General features: G+C 37.4%; 1 protein-coding gene across 4 annotated transcripts in view; it reads left to right on the forward strand.

The window, feature by feature from the left end:
• Positions 1-25,423, forward strand: part of ubr2 (ubiquitin protein ligase E3 component n-recognin 2) — a 90,608-nt gene extending 65,185 nt beyond the window's left edge. For 2 of the 4 annotated variants that reach the window (XM_052011090.1, XM_052011089.1), the window contains exons 33-47: positions 1,486-1,595; positions 3,218-3,287; positions 3,824-3,972; positions 4,413-4,468; positions 5,745-5,841; positions 7,975-8,045; positions 8,910-9,045; positions 9,262-9,352; positions 16,117-16,247; positions 18,022-18,130; positions 18,607-18,663; positions 18,804-18,881; positions 20,313-20,483; positions 20,811-20,912; positions 21,401-25,423. In XM_052011090.1, coding sequence (XP_051867050.1) covers positions 1,486-1,595; positions 3,218-3,287; positions 3,824-3,972; positions 4,413-4,468; positions 5,745-5,841; positions 7,975-8,045; positions 8,910-9,045; positions 9,262-9,352; positions 16,117-16,247; positions 18,022-18,130; positions 18,607-18,663; positions 18,804-18,881; positions 20,313-20,483; positions 20,811-20,912; positions 21,401-21,542 — 1,570 coding nt within the window. In that variant the 3' untranslated portion in view covers positions 21,543-25,423. Of the gene's footprint in view, positions 1-1,485; positions 1,596-3,217; positions 3,288-3,823; positions 3,973-4,412; positions 4,469-5,744; positions 5,842-7,974; positions 8,046-8,909; positions 9,046-9,261; positions 9,353-16,116; positions 16,248-18,021; positions 18,131-18,606; positions 18,664-18,803; positions 18,882-19,057; positions 19,116-20,312; positions 20,484-20,810; positions 20,913-21,400 lie in introns of those variants that run through there. The other 2 variants (XR_007955957.1, XM_052011091.1) reach the window with 2 other exon arrangements.
• The last annotated feature ends 464 nt before the right edge of the window (positions 25,424-25,887 follow it).

Raw genomic sequence — 25,887 nt, forward strand, 5'->3', positions numbered from 1 at the left:
GCTGCAGGTGTAGTTTAAAGTCTGAATATGAACAAGTATATCCATATACCCGAGTCTTATGCAAAATCCTAGATTCCAGGAGCTGTACTATTGGAGGGGGCAGGCTTGAAGGGTCTACTCCTGCTATATTCTTGCACTTGGAGCATCAGTATCTTTATCTTGTTCCTTGACCTACTGTTTTTAGATAATGAGTAGAGTGCAACTGATGACGAGGTGAATCTTAGAGCGACGTGCTCCACAGTAATTCCAGAATATTGGTACACGCTCTACTATGTGCAGGGTCTTTTCTACCATGGTGCAGGGTCCTGACCCGAAACTCCAACCATCCCTTTGCCTCCATAGATGCTGCTTGACCTGCTGTTCCAGCATCTGCAGTCTCTCGTGTCTCCGTACCACTTTTTTATCATGAGTTGTTTAACTTCAAATTCCTGTAAACAAGCAGCATCCAATAACCATTCTACCTTTTTTCTCAGATCATTTTAAATAGGTGGAATAGGAACTTCCAATGTTTTTGATGTTTGACAGTGTAATTTTAACTGTGCCAAAAATATCAATGACGTCCTTTCTTTTTACAGTAGCTCATTGTTTCCTCTTTGGTCATCACTGCATGCTGATTTAAAAAGTCAGCTACATTAATCTTTGTTACTGCTTCTGTGTTCTTTGAAATTGATATTTTGTGGTCCACTCCGACCAGGGTGAATATTGTGAATATATCTCCAGCATTAATCTCTCTTGTTATTTTGAACAGTCACTGCTACAGTCATGCTCTTTTATCTACAAGCTAGCTCTGACCTGTTTTGCTCTATACATGTAGCCATGACACCAGCTTTTCTCAGAAAATGGCCATTCAGTCTGTTGATTGTGTCAGTCCCTCCTTACCAAAGCTCCATCTATTTTGTTTATAAAATCTGTCTCTCTACTACTTGTATCTCACTCACTGCATGCCCTTGCAAATAAACATTGATTCCTGGAATAGATAACAAAAATATGCTATGTTTGCAGATTCCTCCACATTTCCACTCTACCACATTTTTGAAATCGTCTCCAGCTTTGTCATCCACATTGAATGTATGAGGCTTCTGACAATGGCTTTTTGTGGTCTCTTTCTTTGTCCAACCCAATACAATAGATTCTTCCAATTATTCGGAACCCCTCAATTTTTCCTTCCATATGAAAGTTCCTAGCTGTCATCTCTTGCAGTATTGTATTAAGGAAGCTATAGAATTACAAACTTGTTTAAAAAGGGCTACTGAGTTTATCAAGTGGGAACTCAGAAGATTCTATGCCAAGAGGTGAAAAGCTTATAGTTATGCCCTCCTGTTAGGTGTTTTTGGGGATTAAGTATTCTACAGTAAATCTATTTTAAAGACCGGGAAAGGTGATAAAAATGTTAATCTCACTAAAAGTATCATTGAATTCTACAGCTGACTCCATGGGGAAGCATTACTGAACCAAAACATCAGATCTATGTTTTTGTGTTTTCAGTGACAATTCAAAAAGCTTTTCAAGCGTTCCTACTTTATCCCAATGGTTAAAATGTACTTTCCAACAATTGAATGTCCTGAGAAAAATCCAGGAAAAGCAGCCAGCATCCGGTAAGTTCTTAAAAAAAAAATTCAATTTATGCATGTTTTCTTTTAACAGAAACACAATTTATGATCATGGAAATGTACCTTACTGTGATTATTATTAAAAGCTTTCATAATCAAGACAATTTATATGTCTGTGATACAATTTTGGCCAGAGCAAAGGTTATTGAAAACTTACTGAGAGAAAAAGTTCACAATCCCTATGGACTACTTTATATATAGACCTTTAAGAATGGCATTGTTATCAGATAAGTTTAACTAAAGCAAACTTCAAGCTTCTCCTAACTCTTCCCTCATACTTATCATAAGAGTCAGCTTGCAAATCTTGCACTGCTTGTGCCTAGTGAAAGGGACTACTATTTATCCTTTTACCACTGAGTTACAGTCAGAAATATGGGGACTTTAATCTCTCCTTGACCCAATTTTCAGGTAAGCTACATATTTTGTATTAAGATAAAATATGTCAATGGAGTTGATATGCTAGCATATTGTTTAATTCTTTCCCGTAAATTAAACTTTTTTAAGACTTTTAAAAACTTCTTCATTTACGTTGTATTTTAAAATCCTGTGCTCTGAAGAAATTTGATACAAGGTGTGAAGTCAAGGAGCACCTGTAGTGCAAAACCAGCCAGGACTAAACACCCCATTGGATTGGCACTCTGTTATCCGAAGCATTTGTTTTCTGAAACTCTGCAGCACGAACCATCTCCAAAATTCACTACATTTACTTGCCTACTCCCAAAATATCATGGTCCTTCAATGTCTTTGAGCATGAATCTTGGAATTTGCAAACTAATAACTTTCTGGTTGCACCTTCAATTAAAAGCAGCAGTGCGAGGTGGCTCACCGCTACCCGCTCGAGGGCAATCAGGGATGGGAAATAAATGCCGGCACAGCAATGACCACAACCTGTAATTGAATAAGTATTTTTAAAATATGTCTTTGCAATTATTTCTGCCCTGTCGCAGACCAGCTAATGTTATTTTTTTTATCTGTAATGCAAAATTCCATTTTTAATTTTGTAGACTTCAGTCCATAGCATTTTCAAAGTGTAACACCTGTCCAGTTATATAAATCTCTCCAAATATTAAACTCTAATAACAACAGGGAAAGTTGGAAACACTAATCAGTTGAGATTTTAGACTTCTATTTTGATCATTTCTTGCTTCATTAGTTTTTATACTGAGGATGCATTTTTTCCCAGTTGTTTTACGTTGTATCCACTTCCAGGTTAAAATAGCTTTTTATGATTATCGTAAGTGAGACAAGCTATAAGCAATCTACTGTTGTCCCTTCAGTGTAAAATAAAAAAAAAATTTGGGCTGATTCATACATGTTTCGCTCAATTCTCAAGTCTGGATGGTTAGCAATTGCTATATCAGAAATAATTGCAAAGACATAGTTTTGACATATTTACTCATTAGAATCAAGTCAAAGAATATTGTAGAAGCGATTTTCTTAAATAGCACTCCAAGCTCTGCTCCATCTTTTTAGCCAAGTGAGATTTTGAATACATATTGTGAGCAGTTTTCTGCAGATTTGTGGATGCCTTTGTTTAAAGTAAAACATTTGAGTGTTTTAAGAAAGTTGGGTGTATAACAACTGTGTGTTATATCCTGGTTGAGCAGATAATCCCTCCAATGCCAGTCCAGAAGGAATTGAAACCCCTGAGGGATTTCGACCTGACATAAAGCCAAAGTATGTATTTTGAGCATTATAATATTCTCAAAAAAATCATTATTTTTCTTCAGTGCTCTTATAGAAAATTTGTTCCACCAGAATAGACTGTTTAGGCAAATAAAAATGTAAATTAAAACTAATTTACTCGGAATGGTAGTTTTGTCTTTCCAGAATACACTTGGGTTATTTATATTGAGCATTAAGTTTAAGTTACCAGTTAAATTATCATTGTCGGCAGGTGTATGTTTAAGTTCATTTCAGCTGATGCAAGCTCAAAGTCCCATTTCTGGCAGGTACCTATTGGTATCTCTGTGACATATGATAAAGGTGCTGGCTACTTGATTCCTGAAGAAATGTAAACATTAAGTACTGTTTGCAACTACTTTGTTCAATTTTCCTACCTAATGCTTAGTAAGCTCAGTGCTAGGTTAAAATTCACTTGGGCAGATTTATATACTTGCTAGTTGTTTCTCTATTACATGTAACCTGTGGTAGCTGGTTGAGACACATTTGTTGTTTCGATAATTCTTGCAATGGTGCCTTATTTTTGTTAGGAATCCTTATTCAGATAGTATCAAGGAGATGCTCACAACCTTGGCTACAGCAACATACAAAGTGGGGCTGAAGGTTCATCCAAATGATCAGGACCCACGCGTCCCTATAATGTGCTGGGGAAGCTGTGCATACACAATTCAAGCAACAGGTTAGTCATGGTGAATGCAAGCATAGAGACTGTTTACTTAAGTGCCATTTTTGCAGGAAGCTAAGTAAAACGTTTTTGAATATGTGTTCAAAGCACAAAATGCTGAAAGTAGACAGCAGGCCAGGCAACTTCTCTTGAGAGAGAAACACCTAACATTTCATCACAACTGGGAAGGATTAGATATAAAAGAGTTTAAGTTTCCTTAAATAAAAAAGGAGGGGTGGAAAAAATTAAAAACAAAGTCTGTGATAGGGTGCAAATTAACATGTGCTTTTTAAAATGTTGTATTTGATGAATAAATAATTGTCTGGATGTTAGCCTTAAACATGGTTAAATTTATTTTATAAAGTTAACATTAACTCGTAGTACATTACAGAGACAACTGAAATTTATGTTGTTCAAGACCACAGTAGCATGTAAACTCTTCCATATTTTTCCAGAGCGTTTCCTGGCAGATGAAGAAAAGCCACTGTTTGGTCATCTGCCATGTAGACAGGTAGGAATTATTAAAATGTACAAACGCTATGCACAATTATAGAGTAAAACCACAAATCTGGATCTGAAAATGGTATCTGAAAAGTCAAAAGCTAGATGCTAGGAACAGAAAATGCTGGAAGTGCTAAGCAGTTCAGGCAACATCTGTGGAGGGAAAAACGGAATTAACCTCTCAAGGATGAAAGTTCATTGACCTAAAATTCTTCCTCTCTGGCTGACCTGCTGAGTATTTCTGGCATTTTTTTTCTTGTTACTGGAGACTCCCGCATTATGACCATTAGGGATATGGAAATTTACCCCGACAGAATTCACAAATTCACAAAAATTTGAGATGTGGAATAAAATTTGCACTTTTGGAATTTGTGTAGGGGAATAAAAGTAAATCAACGCAAGATTATTTTTCAGCTCTCATTTCTTCACGCATGTGAAGTGATGTGGATTCACGTTAAGGAAACTTGCAATACGGCTCGTTTCCAAGGCATGCAGCCCTTCTCCCATAACCGCAGGGATTCCCTGTATTTCTGGAAATGGTATATTGGGATTGCAATACCCAATTTCTGCTGGATTAAAAGTATTTTATTTTTTAAAAAAAAGAAATAGCATTCTTTAAAAGTAATGGCAGGAGTTCTCAACTGAGGAAAGAAAGTTTTACATGACTGAGATGTAATTTAGCAGAAGGGATTTTAGGTGCACATCCCTAGATGGCTGAACTAATAGGACTAATGGACAAAATGGTTATGCAGGTTAGCTGGACACATTATTCACCAAAGTATAGCATATAAAAGCAGAGAGACCAAGCTAGAAATGTAGAAAAACAGTAGTTATACCATAGTGGATGTGCTACATCAGTAAGGTATCAGTACTTGAGAAGATATGGAGCAGAGGATGTTGGAAACAAAGGCTGTGCTGGGTTTGTTTATTTTGGAACAGAGTAGGATGAATTGGGGCATATTTAAAAAAAAGTGAAAGGCACATGAGAGATTGAGTAAATGATTTTTCAGCCACAAAATAATGGGTATCAAGAAAGCGATTCTGAAAGGTTGCTAGATGCAAGAAAAAAATTCTTGTTTAATTTCTTGAATGATCTAGCCTACAAGGCTGTTGACTGAGAGCAAGGAAGTTGGGATCAAGTTGGATAGCTGGCATGTACAGCAGGCCATGTGGCCTCCAGTGTCATAAATTTCAATGTCTATGAAAGGCTCTGAACAGATGTGAATTATTTCATTATTGTTGGCATATATTTTCACTTGTTATAATGAGCTATCCTTTTATTGTAGGATGACTGTCTGAAGACATTAACCCGATTTGCTGCATCGCACTGGACTGTGAGTTTTCTCTCCGTAGTCCAGCAACACTATACTCGACTGTTATCAGGTTTGTATATTATGGCTGTTGAGTACTTAATTATAACTGGAGAGATTCTTGTTGAAGAAAAGCAAAAATCTGCAGATGTTGGAAAGAAAAACAGAAAATGCTGGAGATATTCAGCAAGCCAAGCACCATCTGTGGAGAGGGAAACACAGATGTTTCAAGTTAATGACTAGTTAATGTTTTGGATTGATGACTTTTCATCAGAACTGGAACAAAACAAAAGATTTGCTTCTATGGAAAAATGAACAGTTAACATTTCAGGACCTCCTATCCAAGGATGAATGCTTGTTTAGCACAGTTGATCTGTTCAGAGGAGTGCAAATAGAAGGAAATGACTGAGGGCATTTACAAGAAAAACTTGGGTATTAAGATGCAAAACACAGATACTGGAAATACTTAGCAGACCAGGTAGCATTTGTGGAGAGGGAAAAAACTGAGTTAATGTTAGAGAGCTGGATGACTTCAATAGAATTGGCAGCTCTGACACAAACTAGAAAGGTTGGTTATCTGAAATTGTTGAATTAAATAGGAAGCCCCAAGGGATGCAGTATGCCTAGCCAGAAGATGAGATGCTATTGCTCAAGCTTACGTTGGGCTTCACTGGAACAGTGTAAGAGGCCAAAGACAGAAAGATGAGAATGGTATACAAAGCATTCATCCAGTATTTGCAGAACACCTCTTTTTTATTTGCCAAGGTGTCTCTGAGCTTCCATTTGGCTGTCAACTTTAATTCTTTATCCTACTATGATCTGTACATAAAGCTATATACTGTACTCCAAATGCACGATAGTTATAGTGAAACATTTTTGCTGTCAGAAGACATTTTTATTTCAGTTCCTGTTAAAATTCAGTTTGTCAGGTTTTATATTAAATTAATGAAGACAAAAATCGTAATTGTGATCATTTGTTCTGTAGTATTTGACCTTTCAGAACAAATGAATGAAAGGTCCTTGATTTCTACTGTATATTTGGAGTACTCTCTCAATACCTTTAGCTGTCTCCAATGACAATAAACTCATCCAATAATCATCATGTGCAAATCACAATTTCTAAATTTGCTAGTGACACAAAACTTGCTAGTTTTGTAAACTACAAAGAGGATGGTGCTAGATTGCAGCAAGGTACAAGCAGGCTGATGGTATGGGCAGACACATGGCAGATGAAGTTCACCGCCGAGAGACATTAGTAATACGCTTTGTTCTGAAGTTTCCTTTAGAATAAAGGATACTTTTTCTAAAAGGATGCAAGAATAGAACCTTAGCAGCATGTGTGCACAAATCATTGATAGTTGCAAGGCAGATTGAGAAAGCTGTTAATAAGGCATGCACACTTCTAGGTTTTATTGATAGAAGGCATAGAATATCAAAGCAAGGAATTAATTTGGAAGCTGTAAAATACTAGTCCACTTCTGCTGGAATATTATGTTCACGTGGTTGCCACATTATAGGAAAGATGTAAAGGCATTAGAGAGGGTCCAGAAAAGATTTCTGAGAATGGTTCTTGAGATGATGGATTACAGTTTAAAGGATAGATTGGAAAGCTGTGGGAAAATTCAACAGAATATATAAAATGATATCTGGACAGAGTGCATAGTGGGAGGCTATTCCTTTTGGTGGATGAGTTGAGCACTAGAGGTGACAGGTATAAAATAAAGGGGAAGGGTGAAAACTGTTTTACACAGCATGTGTATGGAATCTGGAATGCATTGCCTGAAGATGGGATGGAGGCAGATTCCACTGTGGCCTTGAAGAGGGAATTGGATGAAAATATGATGGAAAGCTCGTGAGAAAGGGACAGTGAGTGGAACTAAAGAATAGCTCTGGTGGAGAGCTGGTATGCACACAATGAGCCAAATGACCTTCTCCTGCAACCATTCTATTTTTCAATGATATTTTCAGTCCCTATCAGTCCAGTGCATTTTGAAATTTCAGAAATGATAAACGTCAGCTTGTGCACAGGAACAATTTCACTTATTTTAAGATATTGCCTGTGCTGCTTAATGATAAAAAAATAATGGCATCAATGTATATGATCAAACCTCAGATTTTTGTCGGCAGGTCTCCCTCCCCTCTCCCTATGTAAATCTTGATTTGAAGTAAAAACTGTGTCATTTTTTTTTCTCCCACCCCTTTTCAGTTCTGGTCCCTGATGATGATAAGACACAGATTCCTCCATCTATTCTTGATGTTGACATGTTCCACTTGTTGGTAAGTGACCAATCTATTTTTATTCTTCTAACATTCTCTTATTTTTGGGATAGTTTCAATTTGTTCAGTGAGAGAAGTCTTAACAAGTGAAGAATATTGCATTAGAAGGTTAGTAAAAGCATGTAGAACTGGCACTTTCATATGCTTTCATGTTCTCCAAGAGAATTTGTAGTTACAGTAAATAAACTGGAATTTGAGAGTGATTGCATTGCATTACATTTCAAGGGACCTTTCAGCTTAAAAATACAGACAAATTTAAGTTGTAACATCCTTTTTCAGAAAAAAAGTTTTTATAACAAATTCAGAAAAATGTTTCTTCCATCTTGTGAAATATCACCATAATGTTAATGTACCTTCAAATAAAATTGTATCCTAAATTGTAAGGCCCAGACCTTTTGTATACCCATAAAATAGAATTCCATAACACAATTTATATTTGCCAAGGTTTGCAGTTGTTGGATGTCACACCCCCCTCCCCCCCCCCCTTTTGCAGTGCTATTCTGCTGCAAATTCAGTTAATTGCTTGTAATGAATATTTGGCCTTGTTATCCACATGTATATTTAAAATGACAGATTGGTGGCAGTAAATATGAGGGAGAATTGCAGACCTCAAATTTCCATTGAATTATTTGAAATGTTTTTTAATCACTTTAATGATTCATTCCTTCAGTGTTCAGATGTTTACTGGCATGGTAAATTCAAGTATTGATTGATGACATCCTTGTATTTGTCTCATATATCATATTATTTTATTGGTTAAATTTATATCTCCCAATTTTTCAGGAATTACATATCAAATAAATTATTTCTGTGGCATTTGTAAGTGGCCTGATCAGAATGACAGCCCTCTGATTCTCCCCACAGGTGAGCTTGGTGCTCTCATTCCCAACTGTGCACTGTCATGACTTCACAGGAGTCAGCTTAGCTGTTGGTGTCCTTCATCTTTTTCATTTAGTTACCATGGCACATATTGTACAGATTCTGCTTACATCTTCTACAGGTATTTTATTAATTATCCTACTTAAAAAGAATGAATAGCAGTGGGGAAAATATGTTTGATGGTTAAATCTAACATGTGGGTATCATATCTTAGCATTATGTGTTTCTGGGAGCAAGAGAAGTCTGGTTTAATAAATAAGTTACATTGGCTGTACTCGAGAAACTTTCCTTGGTATGCTTAAATGAAGGTTTTAACTCCAGTTATTTACTGCTTTAGAGGAAAATAATATGGACCAGGAGAGTACCGATGGAGATGAAGAAGCTGCTGCCTTTACTTTGTATGACAAACTCAGGCAATACTCAGGAAGGTAAGATGCAACGCATGCAATAAGTAATTCTTTTGGCTTTTAAGTCATCTGGGAAATCTGCAATTTGAATGGATGCGGGTTAGCGTAACGCTATTACAGCGCCAGCGGACCAGGTTCAATTCCAGCCACCATCTGTAAGGAGTTTGTACATTCTCCCCGTGTCTGCGTGGGTTTCCTCTGGGTGCTCCAGTTTCCTCCCACATTCCAAAGACGTACGAGTTAGGAAGTTGTGGGCATGCTATGTTGGCGTTGGAAGTGTGGCGACACTTGCAGGCTGCCCCCAGAACACTCTACTCAAAAAATGCATTTCACTGTGTGTTTCGATGTACATGTGACTAATACAGATACCTTCTTGGAAAGTCACTGCAGGTCATCTTGGAAAAGAAAGGCACCTTCAATGATCTTTGTTTTATTCAACAACCCTTCCATATTTATTTTAATTATCTGTATTTATTTTTCTTGAACTTTGCATTTACTGATATTTTCTTGGATTGCTGATCGTCCATCATGGTAGTTTAAAGATTTGCATTCAATTTTAAAAATAATTTCTAAAACAAATTCTTGTCATTAAAAGTGATCATGAGGTTGGGCTGCTGGTCTAAAATTGATATCAATCTCAACCAATTAAGTTCTCTTTTAACTGACCAGCAATCTACTCAATTCTATCAAACAGCACAAAAGAAATATACCATTATAATTTGAAGCTTCATGGACTATAGTAATATAGTAACATAGGATGGAATATAGTATTAATGGTAAGACTCTTGGCAGTGTGGAGGATCAGAGCGATCTTGGGGTCCGAGTCCATAGGACGCTCAAAGCGGCTGCGCAGGTTGACTCTGTGGTTAAGAAGGCATATGGTGTATTGTCCTTCATCAATTGGGGAATTGAATTTAGGAGCCGGGAGGTATTGTTGCAGCTATATAGGTCCCTGGTCAGACCCCACTTGGAGTACTGTGCTCAGTTCTGGTTGCCTCACTACAGGAAAGATGTGGAAGCCATAGAGAGGGTGCAGAGGAGATTTACAAGGATGCTGCCTGGAATGTGGAGCATGCCTCATGAAAGCAGGCTGAGGGAACTCGGCCTTTTCTCCTTGGAGAGACGGTGGATGGGGGGGACCTGATAGAGGTGTATAAGATGATGAGAGGTATTGATAGGGTAGATAGTCAGAGGCTTTTCCCCAGGGCTGAATTGGTGGCCACAAGAGGACATAGGTTTAAGGTGCTGGGGAGTAGATATAGAGGAGATGTCAGGGGTAAGTTTTTTACTTAGAGGGTGGTGAGTGTGTGGAATGGGCTGCCGGAAATGGTGGTGGAGGCTGATACAATAGGGTCTTTCAAGAGACTGTTAGATTGGTATATGGAGCTGAGTAAAATAGAGGGCTGTGGGTAAGCCTAGTAATTTCTAGGGTAGGGACATGTTCGGCACAGCTTTGTGGGCCAAAGGGCCTGAATTGTGCTGTAATTGTTCTATGTTCTATGACTAGGAATGCCCTCACTCCTCCTCAATGAAGAATGTTGAAGAGTGTGTCAAGAACAACACAATTTTTAAAAAAAATTGAGGTCAACTTGAAGTTACAACATAGCATAGTCATAGTTTTACAGCATGGAAACAGGCCCTTCGAACCAAGTCATCCATGCAGCCAAGGTGCCATCCTGATGTTCATATTAATTGGCAAAAGTAGCATCAGCAGATCAAATTGAAGTTCTGAAATCATTCCACATCGAGCTATGAGTGGTGATGGAAGTAAAGCATTTGTATGGAAGGAGATAGTTTTATGAGCATTCTCATTGTTAAAAGTGATGGAACTCAAAGTGTGAGTGTTAGAGTTGCAGCTGTTTTTGCAGTAAGAAATGCCAATTTAACAACCCTAGTCAGGTTGAACCTTCAGTCTCAGTCATCAGATTTGTCAACCAAATCAATCAATTTGATTAGCTGCATGTGTGAGTCATGAATGCTGAGCATATACAATGCAGCAAAGGCCATGGACCCTGCCTATAATCCAGCTTTGCTGCTAAAGACCTGTACACCAGAAAAACTGTACCTTCAGCTAAGCTCTTCGAGTTACAGCTGCAACATTGACTACTCAACACTGAGTGTGTGGAAAATCAATGCTCAGTCCACAGCAGGGCAAAGTCAACTCACGCAATTATTGATCCATCAGCCTACTCCAAATGATTATTTGCAGAGTAATAGAAAGAGTATACCTCAGTGCATTGCGCACTCACCAGTAATCTGCACACTAAGTTAAGGTTAGATTCTTCCAGGATCGTTTGCCTCTGGCTCTCAATACAACGTTGGTTCAAGCATGGAGTTGAGTTGAATTCTGGTGGAGTAGTGAGTGTTTCTACCCTTAATAGCAAAATTGCATTTAACCAAAAGTGGTTCTAAACAATCTTGGTAAACCTAGTCAGTGAATTGCGGGGAAAATTTTCAGTGACTGAAGCAATATCTGTCATGAAGGAATATAGTTGAGGATGTTGTAGGCCATTTATCTCAGCTGCAGTGCTTTCAGCAAACTGCTCTCTACCCACTCATCTTTTAGGAAAAATAATTTTTCTATTCTTTGTGAGGTAGTGCATTGCTTCCACCACTTGGGGCTTTTGAATGCTCCCCATTGATGTTCTTGGTTCTCAAATACCATCCTCTATGTACCTTCCCCACTTGGAACAGTCATGGGCCAGAGATTTCTCCCTACCCCAGAGTCAGTACAGATGTTGAACTTTTTCCGGAGAAACTTTAAGTATGTCCTTAAATCTTTTTCTTTGTCTACCTGGTAATCTTATATTGCAAGAAATGACTTGGAATAGTGCCTGTTTTTGGGAGTCTGGTATTGGGCATGCAAGTGATGTGGCTAGCCCAAGGTAGCTGACTGAGAGTAACTAAGGACTTGATGCTGGGTTGTTGGCTGGGAGAGGACAATGCTGTTAGTTCACTTATCTTACCAGTGAATCTGGAGGATATTGTGGAAACAGCTTTGGTATTTTATCTGTGCCTTGAGATGCGTTTTGTATACAGACCAGGTCACAGAAGCATATGGGAAAGCAGGAATTACTGCTGCCCAGTAGGCCTTGAGTTTTGTGCCAGGTCTGAAATTTTGATTTTCAAATATTCTCTTTCATCAATCAGCATTGAAGGTGGTGAATTTCATCATCTGCGCTTGGCTATGCTGAGCGGTACCCCTTAAGATATGAGAAGTGTTCTGTGTTTTCCAGAGTGTTGTCATGAACCTTCATTGTCCAAAGGCAGTATGGTGCAACAGGGACAGGTGGTTGGAGGACCTAAGTCTTGTGGATGTTGAATGCAAGTCCATCCTCCTGTGTGCTTTATGAACAAGGTGGCAGTGATACCTTGTAGCTCCGCCTTCACGTGTGCATAAAAGCAAATGTCAACAGTGTATTGCAGCTCAACCAGTGGTTTAGGGGATGGGTTCTGAGTATTGTCACTACAGGTTGAATAGTTCTCATCAGGTCTGAAGATGAGCTCCATTCCCTCGAAGTATTTTGGAGATGAGGCACAGCATTGCACTGAGAAAGATTGAGATAGTGTTGGGGCAGAGATTCAGCCTTTTTTGACACCACTCTTCACTGAGATTGAGTATCATGGCTTGCATTGCTGTTGTAGAGACAAATTTTTCTGAACAGCTGAATTTAAGAAGGGCATTGCACAATCTCTCCGAAATGATAAAGGTTTTATAAAGTCAGAGAATGCATGTATAGCGGCCAGTGCTTCATTCTGCATTTTTCTTGAGTTGTTGTATAGTAAAGATGTTTGCTGTGGCAGACCCATTTGTAGTTATTGCAGTCAGACTTGCCTCCTTTCATGAAGAAGTTGAGGACTACAGTATCTCTGAGGTCCACTCATATAATCTTCTTGTCCCAAGTGTGGGCAATGAGATTGTGAATTTGTGAGTTGAATTCTTCACTGCCCAGTTGTTTGATTTCAGCAGAGATAATTTGTGCTCCTGAAGTCTTGTTTTTGAGTTGAGATATTACTTTCTCAACGAGTTGTCAGTAAGGGATGTTAGTAAGGCTGGCCAGAATAGGTGCTGTGAATGGAATTCAGGGTGTTCACGTCAAGGACAGAGTCCCAGCTGAGGAGGTCTTCGAATTGTTTCTTTCTGTAGTCATTGACTGTCCTGATGAGTCCATTCCCTTTGGGCTTTGGACCATATATGGCTTTTACATTAGAAGAACCCACATGTCATGGTTGTCAGCAAGTTGCTGAGCCTCCTGCACACTCTGTCTCCCATTGTGAGGTCAGATTTTTTTGCTGGATATCTGTGTTCAGGTGTTTGTAGATCTGTTTGTTTACCCTTGAGTAAAAGTGGTTGATGTTCTCCTTGTCATTCTCATCAAACCAGTTCTTCAGGGTAGCCCATAAATTCTAATCTGTGTGGCACTCTTTAAGAAGAGTTGTTTTTGTGGGATCGAAGGGTCCTTTGGAGCTTTGACATTGATCCTTATACAGCAACACTTCTATTGACATTGATGTTTTAGGGACAGCTTGATGGATGTTTTAGAGTGGATTGCAAGGTCAAAATATCATTGGTGCCCGTCATGGCGTGGGTGATGTACACATTGCAGTTCTTCACTTTGATGATATAATCTAGAGGTGTTGGTGTTGGGACTGGAGTATTGCCATGACATCTTGTGCATGTCACTTTGGTGAAACGGGGTGTTCATTACAAAATGATCCTGCTTGTCTTGAGAGAAGGTCCTTATTGGAATTAGTCTTCCATACTCCTCCTTTGCCAATCATGTCAGAAAATTGGGTCTCTTCTCACCCTGCCATTGAAATTGCCCAGGAGGATTATTTTGTCTCTCCTTGGGATGCAAAGCAGTATTTTTCCAAGATTGGAGTAGAAGTCATCTTTGGCTTCACTGAAACCTTTAGGATTGGGGCATATCTGCTGATGATCATAGCATGTTGGTTCCATTTTGGAAAGAACCACAGGTTCATAAGGAATTTGCTAATTTCATGGGGGAAGTCACTGAGATGACCGACTAGATCATTCTAGATGGAGAAGCTCACTCCCTTCCAGTATGTTCCTCCAGAGGAAGGTGTACCCACCACCTTGTTAGTATAACTGGCCACCTTCTCCTCAACATATTTAAATCAGTGCAGCAATGTTGATGTCAAAGAGTCTGTGTTCCCAACCTACAGTAGCAGGGAAGCATTCTGGTCTGCCACTGTTGGGATAGTCCATGAAGATCTTGACATTCCAGGTCCAGAACTTCATACTGTGGAATGGAAGTTGCCTATGTGTAACTTCTTTCAACTTTGCACACCAGCACCACTTGGGCTTCATGGAGCAAGATCTCGATCCAAAGGCAAGGGGGACTAAGATAACTGGAGACCAGGCTCTGCTGCTTGGGTATTAATTGGGTATTAGACTTGTGTTTCCACATGTATGCACGTGTACAGTGTATGGACTCTGACACAGCAGTTCTTAGCCATTGCTTCCTTTTTCACTTCTCACCTAGTCACCAGCTTCTGAACCCAGCTGCATACTGGGTCCCCTTCCTGGTCCCTGGCTCAAGCCATAAAACTGGTCTACATTTGTAAGTAGTCTGAACCAGGGCTCAGGATGTGGGCTAAAACATGTAACAATCTTATTATTAGCAGAACTCTAATTTGTACTTTCAAACCAAATGCATTACATTTTGTAAAACCAAGCCCAAAGTGTGGCTTTTAAAAAAAAATGGTGATGTTCCTCATGGTATTTCCCACCTGTGCTTTCTGTTGTTTCATTCAATGAACTTCCACTCCGTACTGTAATAATATTGATACTTGAAGCAAGAAGTAATGTTGCTTATTGTCTGTCGAGAGGTCTGGAGTACACCATCTAGTGGCTAAGATTAGGAAACATGCATTTTATGTGGAAGGCTTGAGGCAAGGTAAAGCCTGGGACACAACTGATTGGGAGGCAAACATGAAAATTTGTTAATTTAGGGCAGCAAATTTGAAATGCAAAAATAAGCTATTTATGAGGAACAAAATGTAAGACTTTTGTCTTTATATAATGTTGTTGTGTCTTCAATATTGTCATGAAGTCGATTGCATGCCTTCACGTCATAATCTAGCATGGGTAATGGCTGTTCATTCAGTTTTTAATTTCATGACAATCAAGAATATAGTTTAAGGGAATGTCCATAATAGCTCAGTGGTCTGAGTGTTGAGTTGGTCTAAATTGGCTAAGGTGATGGTGAAGGTCCAACAGTTTTTTTTCTGGAGTGAAAAGAAGGAAGTCCCCCTGCAAAGCTGCAGCTTCTCATTATTAAGTGACCCCTTGCTGATATGTGTAAGCATGATGTCCTTCTTGAGGCCATGCCATTATTCACCATACAGGCCTATGAAGACTGATCATATGGACTAGCTACTTGAGGGCTTGTATCTTCTGTGGAACATAATATGAAATGGGAGAAAACTTTATGGTGCGATCCTGTCATTGCAATTGGCATCATAAAGTTTATGAACAGAAATCTGTCCTTAGTATTTGAGCTAAAGTTGATCTTTAAAACATTTGGGGACCAGATGCTCTTTAATATGAACCAGTATAATTAAACCTGTGAGAAGCTGTCTGAGAGTTTGAAATTAGTTTGAGGCATCACAATAGAATGGCTATCAAAAAAATCAATATAAACTAAGATTTAGAATCATGCACTGTTGGGACTTGATGAAGTGCTGCAGATTATGAAATTATTTTTTGGTGTATTTCTTGTTCATAAAGAATAATTGCTTTTTTGTTTTATTTACAATAGTGCCTTGAATTTCATGGCCTCAGGTTGGCACCTTTGGCAATATGTCAAGACTGGAATTATGCCCTATCTACGATGTTCTGCTTTGTTCTTTCACTATCTTAATGGTGTCCCAGTACCAGTTGAACTGCAAGGTAATTTTTGAGTATAACGTTTTATTTTGTTGGTGTTAGTTTTGGAAACCAAGCTTTTCACCTGCATATTATGAGATAAAGAGTACTAAAATATCTTGCGTATTAAGCTTAAGTAGGTACTATTTTCCCCAAGCTTTTCAGTTTTGTGCTGTGAATGAAGTAGATTTAACCAAACAGACAAGTGCTATTTAGTTGGTATTCACACTTTGTAGCCCAATGGGCTAGCTGCCTTGAATGCAACCTATTACTTGCTACATCCTGAAACTGCAGTCCAATCGTACAGTCATAATATGTATGTCCACAAAATCAGTGAAATCACATGATAATTTTTTTCAGCTAAATATGTTCAGCTTTAGTGCAGGCAGGTAGCAATTCAAATCACTCTTAAAATAGACAGTGGAATCACAACACAAAAAGAATCTCTCATGTTATTGCAACACCATATTGGAATCATAGAAAATCTATGACACAGAGTTATATGAAGTCAATCATGTCTGTATCAAATCAAGAAAAACTGATCACATCTTCAGGCACTGGGTCCATAGCCCTGCAGGTCATGGCTCTTCAAATGCATATTCAAGTATTTTTAAATATGATGAGTGTTTCTCCTTTTACCACCTTTTGGACAGTGGTTTGCACATTCCTACCACCATCTGGGTGAGGGAAAATTATTCCTTTATCCTTTCTTTGATCCAATTACTTTAAATTTGTGTCTCCTCTGCTAAGGGAAAAAAAATTGGAGAATTCTATATTGAGTTCTACAACATGCTCAGACAAGATGAGGTGTTGTTCCTTGTAACACTGAGATTAGAGTGGGATGGGGAAATTGAAGTGCCTGGCAACCAGAAATCCGTGGTCACTCCTGCGGACTAAGCGCAGGTGCTCTGGAAAGTGATCGACTGATCTGCACGTGCAGATGTAGAGGAGGCCACGTTGTGAATACTGAATGCAGTACACTGTGCAAGTGAATCGCTGCCTTACTTGGAATGACTCTTTGGGCCCTGGATGGTGGGAAGGGAAGAGGTGCAAGAATGGGTGTTGTACCCCCTGTTGTTGCATGGGGAAGTGACAGATGATGGGGAGTAGTAGGCAGGGACAGAAGAGTGGATCAAGAAGTTTCAAGGGAGCAACCCTTTCAAAATGCTGAAAGGGAAGGAGATTGGAATACAAGTCCGTCGGTGGATTCTTCTTGGAGCTGGCAGAAATTTCAAAGGATGATCGATTTGTTGAATCTGGAGGCTGGTGGGCTGGAAAGTAAATATAATGGAGCTCTCTTATTCTATCCAGGAAGAGAGGGGCTGAGAGCAGAGGTGCAGGAAATAGATGAGATGTAGTTGAGTGCTCTGTCCACTTTGTCAAAGAGGAAACTAGGGTTAAGGAAGACATTTCAGAGGCGGCTGTGCGAATTTACATGTTTTAGCACTTGTGTGTTAGTTCTCCCTACCTAACCATGGTGTTTTGAAAAATGTTTTCCAGCAATAAATTTCAAATAATCCTCTTTTGAAAAAGTCCTGCTTTTGCATCTGTACCAAATTCAGAAGAACTTAAATTCTCTCTTTTGTTTTGTACAAGTCGTCCATTTGTTGATAGTCTTTTTTGCATTGCATTTGTTTTATTTCAACTATTTCACCAATACTGTTAAGTATGGTATTTCATAGAACAAAAGAAATGTTTGACACTTGGATCTGAGTGGAAAATTATGTTGAACTAATTGAAATTTCGTGATGTCTGCTAGCAGGAGATCTATATTGATACAATTTCTCTTCATTAACAGAGAATGGACCACACCATTTTGAACTGTTGTGTCGTTATCTTTCTTTACCAGTAAACCTAATGAGTCTTTTCCAGACAAACAGTGATACTATTGAGCCATTGATGCAAAGGTAAGGTTCAGAAATTTGAATTTTCTTTACTATGAAGATATACAAAGAACATTTGCTTATACACTGGATAAACCAAATGGTTTTGGTGTTGAACAAAATGTTGCATGTATGGGTTTTCATTAAGGAAATGCATTCACCATTGAATTTGTATAGTACTTCTAAAATTAGCTGTTTTTAGTAAAATGAACAATTCATTTTTCAAAGGATCACTTGATCAACTATTTTTGGCATCAAAAATTATAAAATGTAATAATATAAGTAACTGTTAATGCAAGAGAGTGAAAGGTTACCGTGGTAGACGAGAGAAGCTGAAGTTAGAATCAGGTCAGCCATGCCATTAAATAGTGAAGCAGGCTCAGGGGCTGCTCAGCTCATTCCTGCTCCAAATTGCATATATTTAATAGGGTTCCATTGATTCCATGAATACATAGATACTTTGGAGGCTAACATATCTCAACGTCACTTTGAATTTATAGATGGTGTGGAGCTGCAGAAGTGCAGAGCTTTGTGAAAGGGGAGAGAACAGCTATTAGGTAGGCTGATACCTTATGGTTTTGTGATAATTCATTTTCCACAGTGACTTATTTATTCTTCAGATTTACAGTCTGCAAAAGATTAACACTTTCTCTTCCCTTCCCCACCAATACCATCCTTTTCCCCCGCTTATTTCCAGTTATCCCAGGGAGTCAAATAAATTGATAGACCTTCCCGATGATTACAGCTGCCTCATAAACCGGGCATCTTGTTTTACGTGAGTAGATAAAGCATTTTCTAAATTCTATTGCGTTTAACATTGACCTGATTTTAAACTAAGCTAATGGCTGGCAAGTTATTAAATGTAAAAACATCCATCTCTATTCTAACGCTTGCAAAAATTGAAGGGCAAGGATTGTGTACATATTTCAATTTTTAAATCTCTTAATCAAGGCAGTGAACACTCGGATTCAGGGGAATGCATGACAAAATCAGAAGGACGTTCTTGACTGTATGTAGTTTCTCAAACCTATTTTGAGCCCTAATTTTCCTTTCTTCTGTAGAATGCTAATGCATGCACAATACCAATGATTTATGGGTAGCTGGCCTTACTAGCAACATCTACATCTCCAAAAATTAGTTAACTTCATTGTCTGGCATCATCTTGTTTGTTACTTATTTAGAATTTCCTTTTAAAAAAAAGTGATAAAATTGGTAGAAAGGTATCAGGTGGTGAAACCACTAATTGCTGTCACAGTTGTATAGCTGGTAGAACCGCTGCCTCACAGCGCCAGCGACCTGGGTTGAATCCTTACTTCTGGTGCTGTCTGTATGGCGTTTGCATATTCTTGATGTAGCCGCAAGGGTTTTATCTGGGTGCTCTATGTTCCTCCCACATCCCAAAGACATGCGGGTTGGAAAAACGATGGAGTTGTATAGCATGCCAGGAATAAACAATGTCAAAAGGCGGCAAAGACTTGAAACTTCCCGGTATCAGTAAGTTTGAAAATAGTTCCTTTTTTTAACAGAAAGGGAGCAGTGGGGTTGAAGAAAAATGTAGCACAGATTTCACAGGGAATGTCACCAGCTTCACACAAAAGAACCGATGTTTCTCAGGATGAATGCAAGTTTCAGGACTCTCATAATATTTGGCCAAGTTCTGCTGGCTGTTTCCCAGCTGTGCTCCATCTTACTGAGATTTTCCAGCATTTAGACCTGACACAGGATTTACAAGCCTGTTGATTTCAGAGGGATTGTACTGTTGCAATGTTATCAGAAGATGGTACATATCTTAATTTTAATATTTTTACTTATAAATATTTGGTTAAATTTATTGCTTAAAACTTTTCCTTTTTGAATTATTTCATTGAAATAAATTAAACAATATCAAATTTTGTTCACATTACTATGGGGTCAGATTTGCATGCAGTAAGCTTTTTTCTCCCTTCCTGTCTTTGAAAGACCATTCAAAGTTTGGAGCAGACTAGTTGCACTCCTCAACCATGAACAGTGGAGCATCAAAATAAATCAGTTTGTTGACATAATAGAGGATTGTAAGCTGACTTTAAAATATTGACAATTTCCTTCATAAAGGGCAAATAACTCTTCACCCTCCTGATCTGAATTGCTTTATTATGTGAATTTTATCTGTTTTGCTCATGATTGCAATGCCAGGTTTGCCTTTTTTTTTCTTTGTAATGTCAAATAGATGTCCGAAATCTGGTGGTGATAAAAGTCGTGCACCAACTCTTTGCTTGGTGTGTGGAGGAATGCTATGTTCTCAGAGCTACTGCTGTCAGACAGAGCTAGAAGGTGAAGATGTTGGTGCTTGCACTGCTCATACTTATACTTGCGGGTGTGGAGTTGGAATTTTTTTGCGGTGAGTTTGGAATCTTATTGCTGTAAACCTTTAGAACTACAGTCTTAATTGGGTCCACAAATGGCATTTGTGATTATATATAAATCATAGTGTACATGTTGATGAGTTAACCCAGAATTGAGCATGTCTGAGTGGCTGTAGAGAATGCGCACTGAAAATATTTGCTGTTGGACTAGGCTTTCATTATTAGCTGACTTTCAACTCTTATCCTAAATTAGATCATCTGACTAATTCTTGATCAAGAAATGAGATTATAAAGGTCATCTGATTTTTTTTCTCTCTTGAGTCAAGATAAAATGATCTGTTTGTACACTTGTATATTTACAGAGTTCGAGAAAGTCAGGTCCTCTTCTTAGCTGGAAAAACAAAAGGGTGCTTTTATCCACCACCCTACCTTGATGATTATGGAGAGACAGATCAGGGACTGAGGTAAAAAATTTAAAATATTTTTTCCCCTAAATACAAAAAATGCATTTCAGTGAAAGAGTACAAATCAGTTGAGATTTTGTATTAAATCCAGTAATATGTAGAAATGTTCATGTGATTTGTTTAGGTTACCTGTTTTTTGATTGTTGTAATGGCAGAAAAATATCAGATTCTAAATTTTCTGTCCTAATTTTTGAGTCTCGTGGGATGAATTGTTGTTGTTAATCAATGCAATAGTTGTAGCTGTATTGGTTGATGAAAATTCTTGCCTGTTCTGAGAATTAAAATTGAGTATTTTTGAATATGGTGGATATGTGTCTGGAATAGCATTATGTAGAATAATTTTTTGCTGTTTTCCACACCAGCTTCAATGTGAATGGACTTAGTACACAATATAACTGCTTGTTCCTTGGACAGGTTGTTGTAGATTATTTTGTTGTAAAAAAGGTTGATGTTGAAAAGTAAATACTGATGTGAATTATATTTTACAGACGAGGAAACCCCCTTCATCTGTGCAAAGAACGATACAGGAAACTACAGAAACTGTGGCAGCAACATAGCATCACAGAAGAGATTGGTCATGCACAAGAAGCAAATCAGACACTAGTTGGCATTGACTGGCAGCACTTGTGATTTATTTTCAATAGAACAGTAGACACTTGGCACATCTGAAGCAAAAAAAAACTTCTCGAGGGAAGTCAGAGGATCAGGTTAAATGAAATACACCTCAGGCTACCCATTTTTGGAACACTTGCTCCTGAATTTCAGTAACTTAAAATGTTACATAACTTTTCACCTGTCATTAAGAAAATGTGGATCGCATGTCAAGTGCATTATTTTAGATGTCATTCGTTTTATTTGCACTTAAATTCTCCTCAACAGTAAAGCATTTTGGGGTAATAAAGCCCACATTTTCAAAATAGCTGAATTTTTTTTTAATCCAGATTATTTATCAGGTTTTGGACTAATACAATATTGACATCCAAAGTGTGTTTCTGTGCTCTATATAGTTAGTGGTGTTTAATGAACAATGTTGGGTCAAGTGAGAAATAGGTTGCTAGACTTCAATTGGAAACTTTTTTTTTAATTCTTGCTTTTCCTCTCTATCCTGTTTTCTTTAGTAGGTTAAATCAGTTTGCACCAATTTGTGATTGTGCATTTTTAAGGTGTGCATCTGCTTTCAGTCAACTAATCTAAAATTTAGTATTTTGGTCAGTAGTACCTGTAAAATCTCCCTCCATTGAAAAAAAATTAGTTGTCACTTCAGAGTAAGAACCTTACTATTTAATAGTCCATGAAAAAGTATTCTAAAATGCATTTAAAGGATCTGTAGAGCTATTTTATAACTTGTGTTTTATAATTATTTTAAAAATAATAGCCTCATTATCAAAGAGATGGCTGAAATCAGGATAGTTGATGGAAATTTTTAGTGACAAGAATTGATCACCTTGAAATATACAATTATTAGCAATGGTGAAGAGAAAATGGTTCCATTTTTATTTTTTTATCTTTGCATATCTAAAGCATTCCATTATTAAGTATTTGCTTATGAGGAATGGATTAAGTTCTGGTTTACCAGTAGAGGCAACTAGCAACAACTACCATGCAAGACCCTAATTCCTTTGTTCTTTTGTTGGAGTAGATCATGAATTATTTCGGACATTGCTTTCTAGAAAGCAATCAGAAAGAAATAAAATAAAATGAAAATGGGTCATATAAATGGTATTTTCCTGGTTGGGTGGGGGGAATGGGGAAGCATTCAGCATATCTTTAAACATTTTATCCCATCGATATCACTAGTACAAGATTTTACTATCCATTAAAATGGTTTAGTAAAATAAGGAAATGTTAATAACTTTTTAAAGATTCTTTCATTCACGCAGACTATGGCAGATTGTGCTTGTTAATTTGCACTTTTATGCCTTTGTATACTAGGGTAGATGAACGAGCATACAAATATGCCATGTACCATTTTAATCCGAGTTCATAATTGTAAAGTCATATGGTTAAAAGGTAAGCCAAGTGGTCAAAAATGGGAAGACCTTCCCGTTCATAACTATAACCTAAGGGTTTATCAGAACTTAAGGAGGTGAGGAACCTGATACATTTGTCTAGTCCAGAATGATATTTCGTCAGCTTTTCTGAATTAAGTGAAAATCCTGAGATGCAGTAAAATTGAAAGGAGGAAAAAGCAATACTGTGTCTTTTAATAGGTAACTCCTGATAACCATGGTATGTTGGGGTTTTCAGCACAAAATATGCGATTAATCTTCAACAACACTGCTTAGAACCATCCTAAATCAAATAACGGAGACAAAAGTCCATTCCGGACTGAAAATACAGTGCAATAATAAATAATTTTGTGTTAGTGAATAAGGATCAACAAAGGATGCAGAAACTTATGGAATTTTAACTAACCAGTGATAAGCTTGCTAAAATTCAGAAAAATTATTCCTGAAAGATCATTTGTTTTCCATCATGCCTCAGGTGAGTTCTTATTTCCTTTAATGCTGTTGTCAGTTAACTTAAGAGATGATGCTTTGATTGTGTACCTATAACAATCCTAGCTCTTTCCATTCTGGCTATCATTTTTTCGGCAGATGGAGATGGATGAAAAAAGCCATTTAGCTTATGCACCTCAAAAGATGTCATTGTTCTGACAGTATCCATTCGCTTCTGTAGAATTTTTTCATTTTCTACCTGACTAAAACTCCATTTAATTACTTGTTGCTCTGATATCAGATGTGTTTCTCATTAGTTTGATCATGTAAGCCTAAGTCCTACATTCATGGTTTGGTTTGCTTTTTATTAATACCAATTATCCAATATACATTTGCTATTAATTTTATTCAAGCTTGAAAAGCTCAAGTACCTCCAGTCTTTGCTGAGAAATCAGCCTGTGAATACTAAAGAGTACTTTAGTGGCTTTTCTCTGAGTCAGTCCCTTTCAGGTTGAAATAATTACAGACCATGCGAAAATATGAGAATCAACTTGGGATCTTGCAATTTTTTTGCCTCGCCCTATGATTTTAAAAAGGAGCCATTTTTGGTTTGCTGTTTCAAATAGTGACTACCAGAAAATGGATGCATTTATCAGTCAACGATTTTTATGGCTACATTGATGAAATTGGAGTATATTTTACAGTGCTTGAAATGAAATTGTGCTTTAAAATATTAAACGCTTTAAACTTGAAGAATACCATGTAAATTTGGTGCATTTTGAGATTTATTGAATTAAGTTTTGAGGATAATATTTTGCCATTGATTTTTCCTCTTGTATCATCGTTTCATCCAGACCTTGTCATTCAAGTAATGCTCCTCACAAATGTATTCTCTTGTTGAAGTTACTCTCATGCTGCTTGGTACCCCATCTTTGCTAATTCTATACTGACTGCAAAAATATTTGATCGTTCCATTGCAAACAATGACAGGCTGCAATAATTAAAAAATCAGCAGGACACTTCACTAGTATGTGAAGTAAGCATAACTGAAACTGCGTATGAGTTGTTTTAAAGTGGTAGATCCAATCCAGCTTGCAGTACTATATCTTTTAAAAATGGCTATTTTTCTGTTTTTGAATGGCATCAAGGAATGAAGATTTTTCGTGTTTGAATAAACATGAAAATTCACAGGTGCTGCAATTTGAGTATAACATAGGATGTACTTGGTCTTCCAGATAAATTTGTTTTCATTTGACTTAAATGCAGTTTAATGTGAAAGTGAGGTCATTTCCATTTCCCTACTGTTGGCTGACACTGATGTGGATATAGACGAAAAGTCTGACATAACTGAGTAAATTTAAATCTTTTAATTTTAAAGTAATGTACATATTTGCTGAAACAGAAAGCACACCCATTTCTTCCTTTCACTTGTCCTGTTAAAACCTTAAATTGACCACATTCTCTTGTATTGTGCAATTTCCTCTCATGGAATCATTTAGCATGCATTTACATTCACTGTAGAAATGTTTATAAAAACAAATACTTTCGATATTTGGGAGAATTCTTGTAATAAATGGGCTGTTAATATATGTTGAATTCATGTATAATTGGTACTATGTACTATATGTAAAAAGCTGAAGATTCAGAATAAATGCTTTAGGTGTTGAAAGATCTTTGTCCCTCTTCATAATGGATAAACTTGCCAAATGGGTATTTGTCACACAACATTTTTGATCATTTTTAACTTCAGAGACTTTATTCTTAAGATCATTCAGGTAAGGATATTTTCTACTGAGTTTTAGCTTTGGTAGTGAAGAAAAATCAGACCAAGGATCCCATTCCTGATCACCATTGAAATTGAGTTTAAATAGTAATTGTGCAAAAAATTGAATTAAAGTTAGTTTTAGGTTGCCTTAATGTCAAGAGTTTGCAATGGCAATTTAAACAAGTCCTGGCTGGTATCTGTGGTAAAGTGAATACGAGTCAACATCTTTCGGGGAAAGGATAGTGTTAAGATGGCAAACTGATGTGGTTTGTATCTGTTCCTCCTATCTTAATAAATTTTCAGGTGAATTGCTGAGGTTTGATTTTTTTTTTGCGGGAAACATTTACAAAGTTAGAAGCCAGGTTGTCCTGGTTTTCCCTCCATCCCTTTTTAAAGGTTTGTTTTATGACACGTAATTACACAACATTTGATCATTTGAATCATAATGCTTTAAAATATTAATATGAAAATAATGTCCCCATACCAGCTGTTAAATAAACAGGAATTGACTGCTTTGTAAAGGACATCACATTAACATTAAACACTTAGTTCCTTAAAGTAAACAAGTTCTTTGAAAAGCAGGGGATCCAAAACTGCCAGAGAAGTACCAGATCTTCTGCAAATGAAATCTTCATGCACCTGAACAACATTTGCTTCAAATATTTTAAAAATTGAATTTTTAAATTGTGATTCTCCTTGTTATTTTTAATAAGAATGTGGTCTTCACTCAGATTCTTGAATGGTTTGAAATGTTCACTTTAAAGGAGCTTTA

The sequence above is a fragment of the Pristis pectinata genome, chromosome 3 (assembly GCF_009764475.1).
Source record: "Pristis pectinata isolate sPriPec2 chromosome 3, sPriPec2.1.pri, whole genome shotgun sequence".
NCBI classification, from domain to species: Eukaryota; Metazoa; Chordata; class Chondrichthyes; order Rhinopristiformes; family Pristidae; genus Pristis; species Pristis pectinata.